Source organism: Oncorhynchus masou, chromosome 10 (genome assembly GCF_036934945.1).
Source record: "Oncorhynchus masou masou isolate Uvic2021 chromosome 10, UVic_Omas_1.1, whole genome shotgun sequence".
Lineage (NCBI taxonomy): Eukaryota > Metazoa > Chordata > Actinopteri > Salmoniformes > Salmonidae > Oncorhynchus > Oncorhynchus masou.
The window spans coordinates 27,119,525-27,133,763 of record NC_088221.1 but is presented as its reverse complement, the minus strand read 5'-3'; the positions used below and the strand labels follow the sequence as shown (position 1 = coordinate 27,133,763).

Sequence of the window (14,239 nt, the reverse complement as noted above, 5' to 3'; positions counted from 1 at the left end):
AATAACTATGCATGATGTATGGCCTTGTAACATATGTGTGATTGAACAAGTCTCTACGTATATATGCTCTTTTCCCAAAGCATCAACACACACACACACACACACATACACACAGAAAATGCGGGCGATCCCTGCACATACACTGAGTGTACAAAACATTAGGAACACCGTCTCCTTGACATTGACTGACCAGGTAAAAGCTATAATTCTTTATTGATGTCACTTGTTAAATCCACTTCAACCAGTGTAGATGAAGAGGAAGATACAGGTTAAAAATGATTTTTAAGCCTTGAGACATGGATTGTGTATGTATGCCATTGAGGGTGAATGGGCAAGATACGTTTTCAGTGCCTTTGAAAGGGGTATGGTGGTAGGTGCCAGGCGCACTGGTTTGAGTGTGTCAAGAACTGCAATGCTGCTGGGTTTGCTCAACAGTTTCCCATGTGTTTCAAGAATGGTCCACCAACCAAAGGACATCCAGCCAACTTGACACAACTATGGGATGGGAAGCATTGGAGTCAACATGGGCCAGCTTCCCTGTGGAACGCTTTCGTCACATTGTAGAGCCCATGCCCTGACAAATTGAGGCTGTTCTGAGGGCAAAAGGGAGGGGTGCAGCACAATATTAGGAAGGTGTTCCTAATGTTTTGTACACTCCGTGTACAGTATGCGCGTCCTATTCCCAGTCCATGTACTCTACATCCTCATCCCCACAGCCCTGTTTTTTTGTCTCAGTTCCTGTTGAAGACAAACGTCTTTTAAATGCCGTTGAAACGTGCGCAAGTTTGTGTTTGGGGTCCTGGTGCGGAGTCGCTCCCCAACTCTCTCTGCAGTGTGAAAAGGTTTTCACTGGTCTTGTATTGAGCACCACTGTGTACTGCTTCCTATGAAGCTGAAGCCAGTGGACCTGTTTCAGCGCTCATAATGACTTAATGCCTTTTATAATGGATTATAATGCACCATAATGGCCTTGAATGGCTGGTATTTGGTCAGGCTTTGAAGTTGAACAGGCCTTTTTGTAAACACTGGTCCAAGGAAACAGGCTTATAACCCCCCCCCCCCCCCTCTCCTCTGTTTTCCAAGTGGATTCTAACTTCAAATGGGGAAAAACAGTGAGGCGCTTTGTCCTGTGCCGATCCAATCCAGCACGGTTCCACTCCAGGTGATTCCGAGGTAATTCTCTCCTGGAGAATGATTGCCAGGATTCTGGAGGGTTCGTCTGTAATTCCGGCTGGAGTGGTTGTTGGGGTTGGGAGCGTTCAGAGCGGGTCTCTCTCCAGTGTGTAGCCAGCCGAAGATGACTAATTTCGGAACTCACTCAAGAGGCCATTGTGGAGAGAAAAGAGGGCTGTGAAAATGCATCTTAGAGCCAAATGCTAGCTCTCTAACACACACACACACACACACACGCTCTGACCATCCAAGCACATTCACCAATCTGTGAGTACGGGTGAAATTCTCTAGGCAGATGGTTGTGACTCCAGGCAGTCATTCCTATCAAAGCTCAGCACAGGCAAGTGTGTGTGTGTCCTATTTCATGCCCTAGTGTTCAAATGAGAATGGTGAATTAAATCTGTTCTCTTTTACATTGATGATAATGTACCTTTTCATGTGTGACCTAGTTAATGTTTTAGTTGATCAGTTAAGGGGTGTGTGTGTTTGTGTGTACACACGCTGTGTTTTCTCTCCTTTAAGCCTCCAACTGAGGTGCCGGTCGGTCACACTTGATGTACCTGTAGCTAATCCAATCTCACACTTGATGTCCCTTTAACCAATTCAGTCACAGCGCCCTGAGCCCCATCCTAACACTACCTCCCTGACATCATATTCGAGCACTGCCTCCCTCCATATCTCCCTCCCTCCCTCCCTTCCTCCCTTCCTTCCTCCCTTCCTTCAACTCACACAGGCCTCTTATGCCTCCTTTCCTCATTTCTCCATCTTTTCTTTTTCTCTCCCACAGCTCAGACTCCTTAATAATCTCCCCCTCTCTCTTCTTTGTCTCGCTCGCTTTTAAACTGAGTCTTGCGTACCCTTTCTTCCCTTCATCTTTCCCTCCTAAATATTTTCCTCTCACCCACCCAACTTTTTATTGTAATTTACACCCTTTTTCTCCCCAATTTCGTGATATTCAATTGCGTTCTTGTCTCATCGCTGCAACTCCCCATCGGGCTCGGGAGGCGAAGTTCGAGTCATGAGCCCTCTGAAACATGACCCACCAAGCCACGCTTCTGAACACCCACCTGCTTAACCTGGAAGCCAGCCGCACCAATGTCTCGGAGGAAACACCGTTCAACTGATGACCGAAGTCAGCCCGCAGGCGCCCAGCCTGCGACAAGGAGTCGCTAGAGTGCGATGAGCCAAGTTAAGCACCCCCCGGGCCAAACCGTCAGTTAACCCAGACAACCCAGTTAACGCTGGGGCAATTGTGAGCAGCCCTATGGGACTCCCGGTCACGGCTGGTTGTGACACAGCCTGGGATCAAACCCAGGTCTGTAGTGACGCCTCAAGCTTTGCACTGCAGTGCCTTAGACCGCTGTGCCACTCGGGAGGCCCCAAGGCCTCTCTTTTCATCCCTCTCTGTCATACACTGACAGCCTTCCCTTCCATCTCTCCCTGCCTCTCCTCCACCCACACACTAATATCCTCTCTTTTCATCCCTCTCTGTCATACACTGACAGCCTTCCCTTCCATCTCTCCCTGCCTCTCCTCCACCCACACACTAATATCCTTTCTCTTTTCATCCCTCTCTGTCATACACTGACAGCCTTCCCTTCCATCTCTCCCTGCCTCTCCTCCACCCACACACTAATATCCTCTCCTCCACCCACACACTAATATCCTCTCTTTTCATCCCTCTCTGTCATACACTGACAGCCTTCCCTTCCATCTCTCCCTGCCTCTCCTCCACCCACACACTAATATCCTCTCTTTTCATCCCTCTCTGTCATACACTGGCAGCCTTCCCTTCCATCTCTCCCTGCCTCTCCTCCACCCACACACTAATATCCTTTCTCTTTTCATCCCTCTGTCATACACTGGCAGCCTTCCCTTCCATCTCTCCCTGTCTCTCCTCCACCCACACACTAATATCCTCTCTGTCATACACTGACAGCCTTCCCTTCCATCTCTCCCTGCCTCTCCTCCACCCACACACTAATATCCTCTCTGTCATACACTGACAGCCTTCCCTTCCATCTCTCCCTGCCTCTCCTCCACCCACACACTAATATCCTCTCTTCCACCCACACACTAATATCCTCTCTTTTCATCCCTCTCTGTCATACACTGACAGCCTTCCCTTCCATCTCTCCCTGTCTCTCCTCCACCCACACACTAATATCCTCTCTTTTCATCCCTCATGACAGCCTTCCCTTCCATCCTCCCTCCACCACACACTCCTCTCTTTCATCCCTCTCTGTCATACACTGACAGCCTTCCCTTCCATCTCTCCCTGCCTCTCCTCCACCCACACACTAATATCCTCTCTTTTCATCCCTCTCTGTCATACACTGACAGCCTTCCCTTCCATCTCTCCCTGCCTCTCCTCCACCCACACTAATATCCTCTCTTTTTCGGCAGGAAATGAAGACCGCCTCAACAAGTCTGTCACAAACAGAAATGACATTGTGTACCTGTCACCACCATTCACTTGTTTCTATAAACACTGAAATAACTGTTTCCTCTCTCTCCTCTTCCTCCCCCATTACCTTCCTACCCTCTCTCACTACCCCCCCCCCCCACCTCCATTCCTCTCCCCCCTGTCTCTCTCCCTCCCCTCCCTCTCCTTCACAGTGAGTAAGCTGCGGGTGCAGAAGACCAACCAGTCCCTGGTCTACCTGGAAGATAGTCGCGTGCGTGTCAACTGCTCCGTGGCGTCCCAGACCAGCCAAGACTCCCAGCATGCCGTGCTCTGGTATGTGCGCCGTGCGGCAGGTGCTGAGGCCGATGAACTACTGCTGAGGATTGAGCGCTCGGGGGCGTTTGAATATGGCGCGTATGCAGACGAGGAGAGGTTGAGGCGACGAGTGCAGGCTGAGAGGCTGTCGCCACGGCTCTACGCGCTGACACTGAACAGGGCAGAGAGCAGCGACTCTGGGACGTACTACTGCCTGGTGGAGGAGTGGCTCACAGATCCAGACGGAGCCTGGTACAGACTGGCACGGGACTCCTCAGGATTCACACAGGTCCTAGTCAGACAACCAGGTGAGGACAGAAAAAGGGAAGGGATGACGGGAGGGATATAGAGCTGAATGGGATGAAGCCTGGTACAGACTGGCACGTGACTCCTCGATCTTTACACAGGTCCTGGTATGACAACCAAGTGAAAACAGAGAGGAGGGATACTGGTACAAACTGGCACGGGACTCCTCACTCAGCCTTTACACACAGAAATCTTCCTAAGAGAAACAGCAAGAGCCCAGTGTCTCTGTCTGTCTCTGTAGTGGTTAGCAGCTGCTGTTCTCGACCCATGTGGTCCATTTATCTTCTGGCAGTGACCAGTTTTGCCCTCTCCCCCTGCCCTAAAGGCTGTCTCGCTTTGATGACCTCATCACCATCCAACTGCCCCAGGCAGAGCTCAGGTGGACGTGGTGGGTGTTGCCCTGGTGCCAAATGGGCAGAGCCTGGCAGAGCTAATGGGCATAAACCACCTGCCCATACATAATAAGTCAATTTTGTGCCAACACCAACTACACACAACCTCACCTCAGCCCAATGACACCCTACCCACTGAGCTGCTACCTTACTCCCCTCAAACCCAATGGCCCCAACCCTACCATGTACTATACAGACTTCCAAGCCCCCCTCCTAGGGCTGGGCGATAGATCTGATTAATTTGAATGTATGTTTTTGCATAATATTCCAAATGTCTGTACTGCAAGAGTCAACTTGTTTTCCATTTTTATGAGCTTTTATGTCTGCTTGTTGTCTTTTTGGTCTCGTCTCCTTCACTCCTTCTGTGCTGTGTGCACCTTCCCATTTACACCAGAGATCTGCATATAATGACGAGATGCTCATATCTCCACTCTAACAATGGGAGGTGTCCCAAATGCGTGAAGGCAGAAAAGTATTGGCCTTAATTTGGACCGATTTTGGCGAAACCTCTCGCTTTGCCACTTCCTCATTAGAAAGGTTAACTTTTCTATTACAGTAAAATAATGTCTCTGTTTCAGTGTCCATATGACTGTTCGTGTTGGACCAAACCGCTTGTCAGAGAGGAAGAAGTGATATTGGGGTGGGTGTGTAAACGGAGAGTCTCAAGTCCTCAAATGACTCAGAGAGCAGACACTACTAAAACAGGAGTATCAATGGACATTCATTCTTGAGAATGAAAGCTCAGTTTGTCGTGCAGCCACATTGGGGTACCGCTAGCAGCATTTATCCAAAGACTGTTCTACCAGCTGTCTAGTCTGTGCTTTATAAATGCGCAATAAGCATAAAACACAATTAGATAATAAATTGGCAATTCATTCTCATTCTGAAAAATAAGGTAGGCTTGATTTCAACACCTGAACAAAGTGGACCGGCTGGCAATCGGAGGCGGACAGAAGGGTGTGTTCATAACAATAGAAAGATAGCTGGCTACTCACTAGCATGTGGGCTTGGGCTTGAGAGATTGTTTATGAGACCTGTGTTAATGTTTTAGAATGCCTGCAACAAGAAGATAGTCATTATTAGTGAATGTACATTATACATGGTTCTGGTTATAATTTTTTTTTTTTTTTTTTATCCATTTGAATTAACATAGCCAGATCAGTGATTGCAAAAAAAGCAGGTTAAAACTACACTGAACAAAAATATAAACGCAACATGTAAGGTGTTGATCCCATGTTTCACGAGCTGAAATAAAATATCCCAGAAATGTTCCATGCGCACAAAAATCTTATTTCTCAAAAGTTTTGTGCACAGATTTGTTTACATCCCTGTTAGCATTTCTCCTTTGCCAAGATAATCCATCCACCTGACAGGTGTAGCACATCAAGAAGCTGATTAAACAGCATGATTATTACACAGGTGCACCGTGTGCTGGGGACAATAAAAGGCCACTCTAAAATGCAGTTTTGTCACTGATGTCCACAGATGACTCAAGTTGATGCAATTGGCATGCTGACTGCAGGAATGTCCACCCAAGCTGTTGTCAAAATGTAATATGCATTTCTCTACCATAAAGCCGCCTCCAATGTCGTTTTAGAGAATTTGGCAGTACGGTCAACCGGCCTCACAATTGCAGACCACGTGTATGGCGAGCGGTTTGCTGAGGTCAATGTTGTGAACAGAGTGCCCAATGGTGGCAGTGAGGTAATGGTATGGGAAGGTATAAGCTACCGACAACTAACACAATTGCATTTTATTGATGTCAGTTTGAATGCACAGATACCGTGACGAGATCCTGGGGCCCATAGTCAGGCCATTCATCCGCCTCCGTCAACTCATGTTTCAGCTCCAGAGTGGTGCAGCGGTCTAAGGCACTGTATCTCAGTGCTAGAGGCGTCACTACAGACCCTGGCTCGATCCCGGACGTGATCGGGAGTTCCATAGGGAGTCGCACAATTGGCCCAGCGTCGGCCAGATAAGGGGAGGGTTTGGCCGTCATTGTAAAATAAGAATTTGTTCTTTAACCGATATGGCTAGTTAAATAAAGGTTAAATAAAATAACAATATGTGCCAGTTCTTCCATGCGCTGCATACTCAGACATGTCACCCATTGAGCATATTTGAGATGCTCTGGATTGACGTGTACTACAGTGTTCCAGTTCTCACCAATATCCAGCAACTTCTCACAGCCATTGAAGAGAAGTAGGACAGCATTCTACAGGCCACAATCAACAGCCTGATCAACTCTATGCGAAGGAGATGTGTCGTGCTGCATGAGGTAAATGGTGGTCACACCAGATACTGAATGGTTGTCTGATCCACTTCCCTACCTTCTTTTTTTTGGTAAGGTATCTGTGACAAACAGATCTATATCTGTATTCCTAGTCATGTGAAATCCATAGATAAGGACCTAATGAATTTATTTAAATAGACTGATTTCCTTATATGAACTGTAACGAAGTAAAATCTTTGAAATTGTTGAATGTTGCTTTTTATATTTTTGTTCAGTATATTTTGATCAAATTAAGTACATTATTAGTGGGTCTTATGGTTGTGGAAGGATTATATTTATTTCACACGCCCTAAATTCATTACATTATTGCTGACTGTTTGAAATGCAGTGTATTTGACCTTTAGTTGTACAACTAAGCTGATTTAGAGAAGAAAAAAATGAAGATATGATTTTTAGGCCATATTGCCTTCCCCCCTCCACCCAGCTACCCTGCTATTACCCTCCTCACCCCCCTATGCTTCCTCTCTCTGACCCCCAAAGGAAGGTGACTGTTGATAGACAAACATGGCTACACCCTCCCCTAACATCTCTGAAAGCAATCTGTTGTGCCAGGGGTCCTGCGAGTAGGGCATTGTAAATGCAGGGTGAAATGTGTGGGTGTCTGTGACATCTGCCCAACTGCAACATGATCAGACTGAAGGCCTGGAGCTGGTCAGGGAGCAAAAGCACTCGTATGTTATTTTAGCAGGAAAGTGGACACTTCTTCCCAACACATTGCAGAAACACATCTATTTCCTTCCAGTGCACGCCCTTGTGCATGTGTGTATTCATGATTGTGTGTGTATGCATATGTGACTCACTTTGTTTGAGTCTCACCTCTGTTTCCTTCAGGATTCCAAGGCTCACCAGGGGATTTGTTTATTATCAAACACCATATCAGGGAGTGCTCATTCCATATAGTTATACATGTACAGCTATATAAATATATAATGATGGGCTGCAAATTTACAGGCCTGATTTCCCAGGTGGCTGTTGGGAGGGTCTCATTAAGGTGCTAAAGAATGCAGTCACCCAGGAAGTCAAACAGAAATGGTTCAGAGAAAAAATGATGCCAGTTCTCTCCTTGTCTGTCTTCTTTCCCTCTGCACTCTCCTTTTTAACAAGAAGAAACATTACAGACAGCCTGATCTAGCAGAGTCTTTTTAAGTTCAGTTCTTTTTACTTGTTCTAACTGGGTCAGTGTGCAGGCCCTGTAGGAGTGTAGCCATCCCACACAGACACTCTCCCCCTGAGCTAGTAGCCTCTAAGAGGGAGGGAGGCCTGGAGCAGAACAGCAGACTGGAAAGGCCATGGACAGCTGGTGGGGCTAGTTACCCTGTTAGACATTTTTTTTTTTAGGATTTGGGGTTTTGGCATTTAAGGGTAGTTGGGCACATAAAACTGACAATGAGAGATGTTTTGCTATCAAATGAGTTTATGATTGTGTTTTTGATTATGTGTGTTGAGGTTCTGAAGTATACACTGATTTGAAGCACATCTGCCAGTCTGAAGTTTTCTGTTTCAAGGCATGACAATTATTCTGCCCAAGAAATGAGCTTCAATTGGAATGTTCTTTCCTCCCTCCCGTCTCTTTCCCAATCTCCCTCTTTCTATTTCCCTCCCCTCTCTCTCCCTCGCCCTCTTCCTCACTCTCTCTGCAGAGGTGCGGTTGCAGGTGGAGGAGTCGGAGTCTAACATCACTGTGTCCCAGTCTGGTTCCATCCGGTTGGGCTGCAGCATCCCTTCCCAGTCCTCCCGAGACTCCCGCTTCTCCGTGTCCTGGTACGTGGAGCGCCCCGAGGAGGAAGATGAGGAAGAGGAAGACCAGTTGTGTGTGTTCTCCATTGGACACGATGCCGTGTTCGGGAACGGGAACTGTAGCCCCACCGAGGAGGCGGGGCCTAACTCACGTCTGCAGTTTGAGAGGACAACCTCTGACCTCTACAGCCTGACCATCCAGAGAGCACGCCCCGCTGACACGGGGCGCTACTACTGTCACGTGGAGGAGTGGCTGCTCAACCCCCGCAACGCCTGGTATCGCCTGGCGACCAACAACTCTGGTGTCACCATCGTCACCGTGATCCAGCAGGGTAAATCAATCAATCTAATGTTTATTTTTATAGTGCTTTTTAAAATAAAACAGATGGTACCACATGGTGAATAACAATGGCCTGGGGCTACAAAAACATTTTGGCTGCACTGCGTTTTTTTCCAACCCTGGCCAACCAACTCCTCCCATTTGTATCATTCTACAGATGGCATATGAGATCATTGGCTCGTGCTGATGATTCTGGTCTTTGAGTTAGTACTGACACACTCACAGCTATGACTATAGACTGCTATAAGTAGCATGCCAAAGAAACATCAAACTACACCATAATGTAATGCTCTCCATTGATGTCATTTTTTCATCCATATCACACTCTCATTCAATTCTCTTCTTTCCCTTCTCTCTCTATTTTATCTCCCCATCTTTCTCTCTCCTTCCCCAGTCTCCACACTGCAGTCGGTGGTGTGCTCCAATGACTCTCTCTTCTACTTTATCTTCTTCTACCCGTTCCCCATCTTCGGCATCCTCCTCATCGCCGTGCTCCTGGTGCGCTATAAGAGCCGTAGCCACAGCAAGTCCCAGGAGGGCAAGAACGGCGCCCCCTTACTGTGGATCAAAGAACCCCACCTCAGCTACTCGCCCACCTGCCTGGACCCACCCGCCCTCAGCCTGCACCCTGGCTCAGTGGAGTAAGGAAGCAACTCATAACCCTCCTCCACCCCGTACTCATCGAGGATCCAACCAATACCACGCCAGGGAGGGTCTACTTCGGACCTCCACCTGACCAACCACTGCTGTGTCCAAGCTGTCAGTCAATCTGTTCGTCCATGTATAACCCCGCCCCCCTGTGGTTGCCCCGGCTGTGCTGGCTGCCTGTCTGTGAGATACTCTGCAGCAGCCCTGTCGTGTGTGTGTCTGTGGAACAGTGTGTTTGCGCCAAGTGTGCAGCCGTGTGTGTGTGTTTGGAAGTGTGAGTGTATGTATCTCTCGCTCTCATCTTCTCTTCGTCCAGTGAAAAACATAGCTATAGTTATTTTTCTTTTTTTGAAATTCTGTTTTTCAAAAGATGTCTGCTAGAATGATACAATCTGGGAACAAGAAAATGACTAGTCAAGGACCCTATATGGGCATACTGTTCTGTACTGAACTGAGGACATAGTGAGGATGATAAGGAATCTCTCTCTGTGCTCGTTTGACTTAGCACTGAACTCAGATCAGTCCCTGCCTGGCCTTATACCTTGGTTACCATAGCGAGGGCCCTTTTCAAACTGACTCCAGCGCTGTGGACTAGACTCCCACAAAAACAATTAGAAGAGATGTGTGCGTGACAATGTGAAAGTGTGTGTGTGTTCACCCACCTGTCTCCTCAGTGTGTTTGCCTTGGCAGACCGAGACAGACCTAGCGAGCCCATTGAACATTGCCAGACACTAGGCATCGGTGTGAATGCACACCTCTTCTCCTCCTCTCCAAACAGAGTGAGAACGAGGGAAAGAGAGAAGGAATAAGGATAAATGAACATATTTTTGACATGAGGGATATTTCAGTGCCAAGAACTTATTCCAGGCTGTCCTCTGCAACAAATGTTTGAAGTTTAAAGGGGCGAGCAAAGCCGATTGGTTCCGAGGCACTCTGTAAATATGGCTGCCGACCCCATGCTGGGGGATTATAGGCCTTGTAGGCAGAAAGGGCGATTTTTACGCTTATGTTAAACCCGTTGAGTAGTTTCTGCATAAATGTATTGATACAGTGGAATTTATTGACTGAAATGAAATTCTCTGCCATTTCATACGCTGTCTGCTATTACTACCACATGCTGTCTTTAATAGACATGAATTAATGGGTACAAGCTGTGCAGCTCTTAGAAATTCCTGTAGAGGGGAGATGAGCCACAAGACATATCATCACTAGAGATGTGCGTAGAGGTTAAGAACATGCATATTAAAACACACACACGCACACACAACCAGCTCTTTGGACAACGTGTAGAGAAAACAAAAGCATCCCCAAAAACAGATTACCAACACACCATGGGAACTCATATCAAGTCTGATTTTATTTAGATGTTTTGTACCTTCATTTATATATTTTTGTTACTTTATACTGTTTTGCATAGTTCATGTACATGTCTTTTTAGAATTCTCCAAGTACTGCTCTTTGACTTGTTGCCAGGCAACCACACCACACAGATACAAAGTCATGATAACACTGTGCGTCCATAGTCACAGGCACTGAAATGTCGTAGATATAGAAATGCTAGATTAATTTGTTCTGCGCAGTCAGTGGCATCACATTGAAGATTTCTGTTTTGGCCAGTGTGGAAACACTAACTAAATGCTCTATACCTGTATTGGAAACCTAGCAGCTTCACTAAAGGATGTACAGTAGATTAACAGCGAGAGTCACAAAATGATCCACTTTAAGCTTTTGCTCGTCTTGTTTATTTATTGAAATGTACCGTGACACCTAGTTAGGATGTGTGAGCTTCATAGAAATGCATTAGACTGCCATAGATGACTGGACCGAAGCCGGCCTCTCGTGGACTGTGGATGTTTCCCCCTTACCTACAGTACACTTGGCAGAAGGGTTGGGAATCAGTCACATTCCCATAGTATGGAACGGCCGGGAGAGGAAGTGTGACATTCCTGTTCCGTAAAATAACCCTTTCACTGCCAGACAGACTGCTGAAAGCTCTCGTCATTCTCTTCTCAATCGTGTCGAAATGTATATTGCATGACAATATTGCAGGAAGCGTTTTGATGTTTTGTAACCTTCAAACTTTTTAGCGTCGTGTTTGTGTGACCGAGCGATGCCAAGCCCTTCACTTCCTGTGCCAAGTGTCAGACGGATCTACAGAATAGGAAGTCCCTTTGAACAGCAGATTTATGGGGGAGGGAGAACAACTTTTTGGTTGTTTCTATTCTTTTCCATCTGCCATTCAAGTCCTGAGAGAGCGGAAGGCCTCATCACCTGCATTGGTTGACAGCTATAGAACAATGCTTTCATGTGTGTATGTGTAGGTGTTTAGCTGTAGCACCAGGCTATGTTAGCAGGTTAGGTCAGCAGTGCGATATTTACTTATTCACTCTGGGCTAGATCTATCCATCATTGGGTTAGATATGTTGTTTTTAGCCAGTTGAAAGAGCAGCTCAAGCCAACTGTGCTCAACCCTGTCACGAACCCAAGACGCTAAGATAAGATCTGGTCCAACATCTGACCAGAGGTGGACCCTCATTTGTAAACTTCAACAATTCAGTGATAAGGAAATCAGCAAATCCCTGAGCAGCGTGCAGGATCTCTGAATCTAAACCAGGAAGTGGAGGGTGCGGCTTTGGTGTGTGTTGTCACAGTGCCACAGTGCGTAATTGGAGCTGTGTTGTACTCTGAACGGTGTTTTTGTAGTAATCAACATCCTTAGACGAAATCCTAAATGCTCTCCAGACGCTCCGACAGTGTAGTAGCTGCGTTCCGAGGGCTGCATGCAGTGACTGTGGCTCCAGATTTAGCTGGAAAATAACTTTGTGGTGAAGTGTTCAGTTCAGCCAGTGCTGCTTTTTTCCAGTGATGTATTTTTGTTATTTTTTCAAGTCTATGATAAATGATAGTGCACTGAAATGAAAAGGAAGGCCATAGCTTTTTTTAGACGCTTATTGTGTTTTTCGTGTATATGACATGTTTTTGTTGATTTTTATTCTGATATACATTCTATTGAATAGTAACCACTGCTATCATTCAAAAGGCACTTTGCTATTCTGTCAGTTTATTGCAATAAAAACATGTTCAGTGCAACCTTAGGTGTTGACATTCCTCCTGACCCTTCTACATATTTCCTTCTATGAACCTCCAGACATAGGCGCCTGAGCAATGGAGCAAACGGAACAGCTGTACCCCCACTTTCAAAATAGGGGTACAAATTTGTTTATGCACCCCCACTTTTTTTAAACCAGAAAATGATCATGAATCATTGTTTAATTTGTCATTTTCACTGTTAAGCTAGTTTGTATTAAAACTCACCCATTTTAGATTTTAATGAACAGATTGCATTTTTCACCACCTCCCCCCGTCGCCTCAAGATGAATGGTTTTGACCACAAGTTTTGCTTTGCTCCGGTGAGCCACTGTGTTGGTTCAGTGCAGTTAGAAAACATTAGTTGCACTACTGGTGTTTGAAATAAAAAAGGCACCTATTCAAAAGGTGTGATGTTAAGAACCAAAACACAATTATGTATGCAGAGCTTTTCTTTGTTTCTATTCATCAAATTTGGTGATTTTATCATTTGAAGTAGCCTTTTGGAAAGAAATGGTTGGAGACCCCTGCCCTAGCTGTTCAAATATGACCCATATTACCGGACCTATATTATTGTTATTGCAGATTCAGGGCTGCAATGTATGGATATATATATACATACACACACTGAACGAAAAGATAAATGCAACAATTTAAGATTTCGCTGAGTTACAGTTCATATAAGGAACTGTATTTAAAAGTCATTAGGCCCTAATCTATGGATTTCACAAGACTTGGCACGGGCCTGGGAGGGCATAGGCTCACCCATTTGGGAGCCAGGCCCAGCCAGTCAGAATGAGTTTTTCCCCACATAAGGGGCCCGCAGGTGAAGAAGCCCGGATGTGGAGGTCCTGTGCAGTCATGGTTACACGTGGTCTGCGGTAGAGAAATTAACATTAAATTCTGGCAACATTTCTGGTGGACATTCCTGCATTCGGCATTCCAGTTGCACGCTCCCTCAAAACTTGAGACATCTGTGGCATTGTGTTGTGACAAAACTGCACATTTTAGAGTGGCCTTTTGTCTCCAGCACAAGGTGCAAGGATCATGTTGTTTGAACCACTTTGTGATATGCCACACCTGTCCGGTAGATTATCTTGACCAAAAGATAAATGCTAACTAACGGGGATTTAAACACATAATTTTACAGAAATAAGCTTTTTGAGCGTATGAACATTTCTGGGATCTTTTATTTCAGCTCATGAAAAATGGGACCAGCGCATTGAAATTTATGATGACAAATTAATCCTTCACACACGTGCTCATATACTGGTTGAAAATGTCACATTTGGACAAGTGGCTAAATTGAAATGCAGTGGCTGTACAGTAACATGCTATACATGACGTCAGAGTTCAAGGTCGCCGCTTCACAGCTCTGTATTAGAGGTCGGCCGATTAATTGGGGACGATTTCAAGTTTTCATAACAATCGGAAAACGGTATTTTTGGGTGCCGATTTGACGATTATTTTAATTTTTTACCTTTAACTATATAAGTCAGGTAAGAACACATTATTTTCAATGACGGTGGGTTAAATGCCT

General features: G+C 45.9%; 1 protein-coding gene across 2 annotated transcripts in view; it reads left to right on the top strand.

The window, feature by feature from the left end:
- Window positions 1-12,702, top strand: part of LOC135547441 (immunoglobulin superfamily member 3-like) — a 95,508-nt gene extending 82,806 nt beyond the window's left edge. For both annotated transcript variants that reach the window (XM_064976469.1, XM_064976468.1), the window contains exons 7-9: window positions 3,793-4,203; window positions 8,527-8,955; window positions 9,358-12,702. In XM_064976469.1, the coding sequence (XP_064832541.1) occupies window positions 3,793-4,203; window positions 8,527-8,955; window positions 9,358-9,608 (1,091 nt within the window). In that variant the 3' untranslated portion in view covers window positions 9,609-12,702. The remainder of the gene's footprint in view (window positions 1-3,792; window positions 4,204-8,526; window positions 8,956-9,357) is intronic.
- Window positions 12,703-14,239: the final 1,537 nt, after the last annotated feature.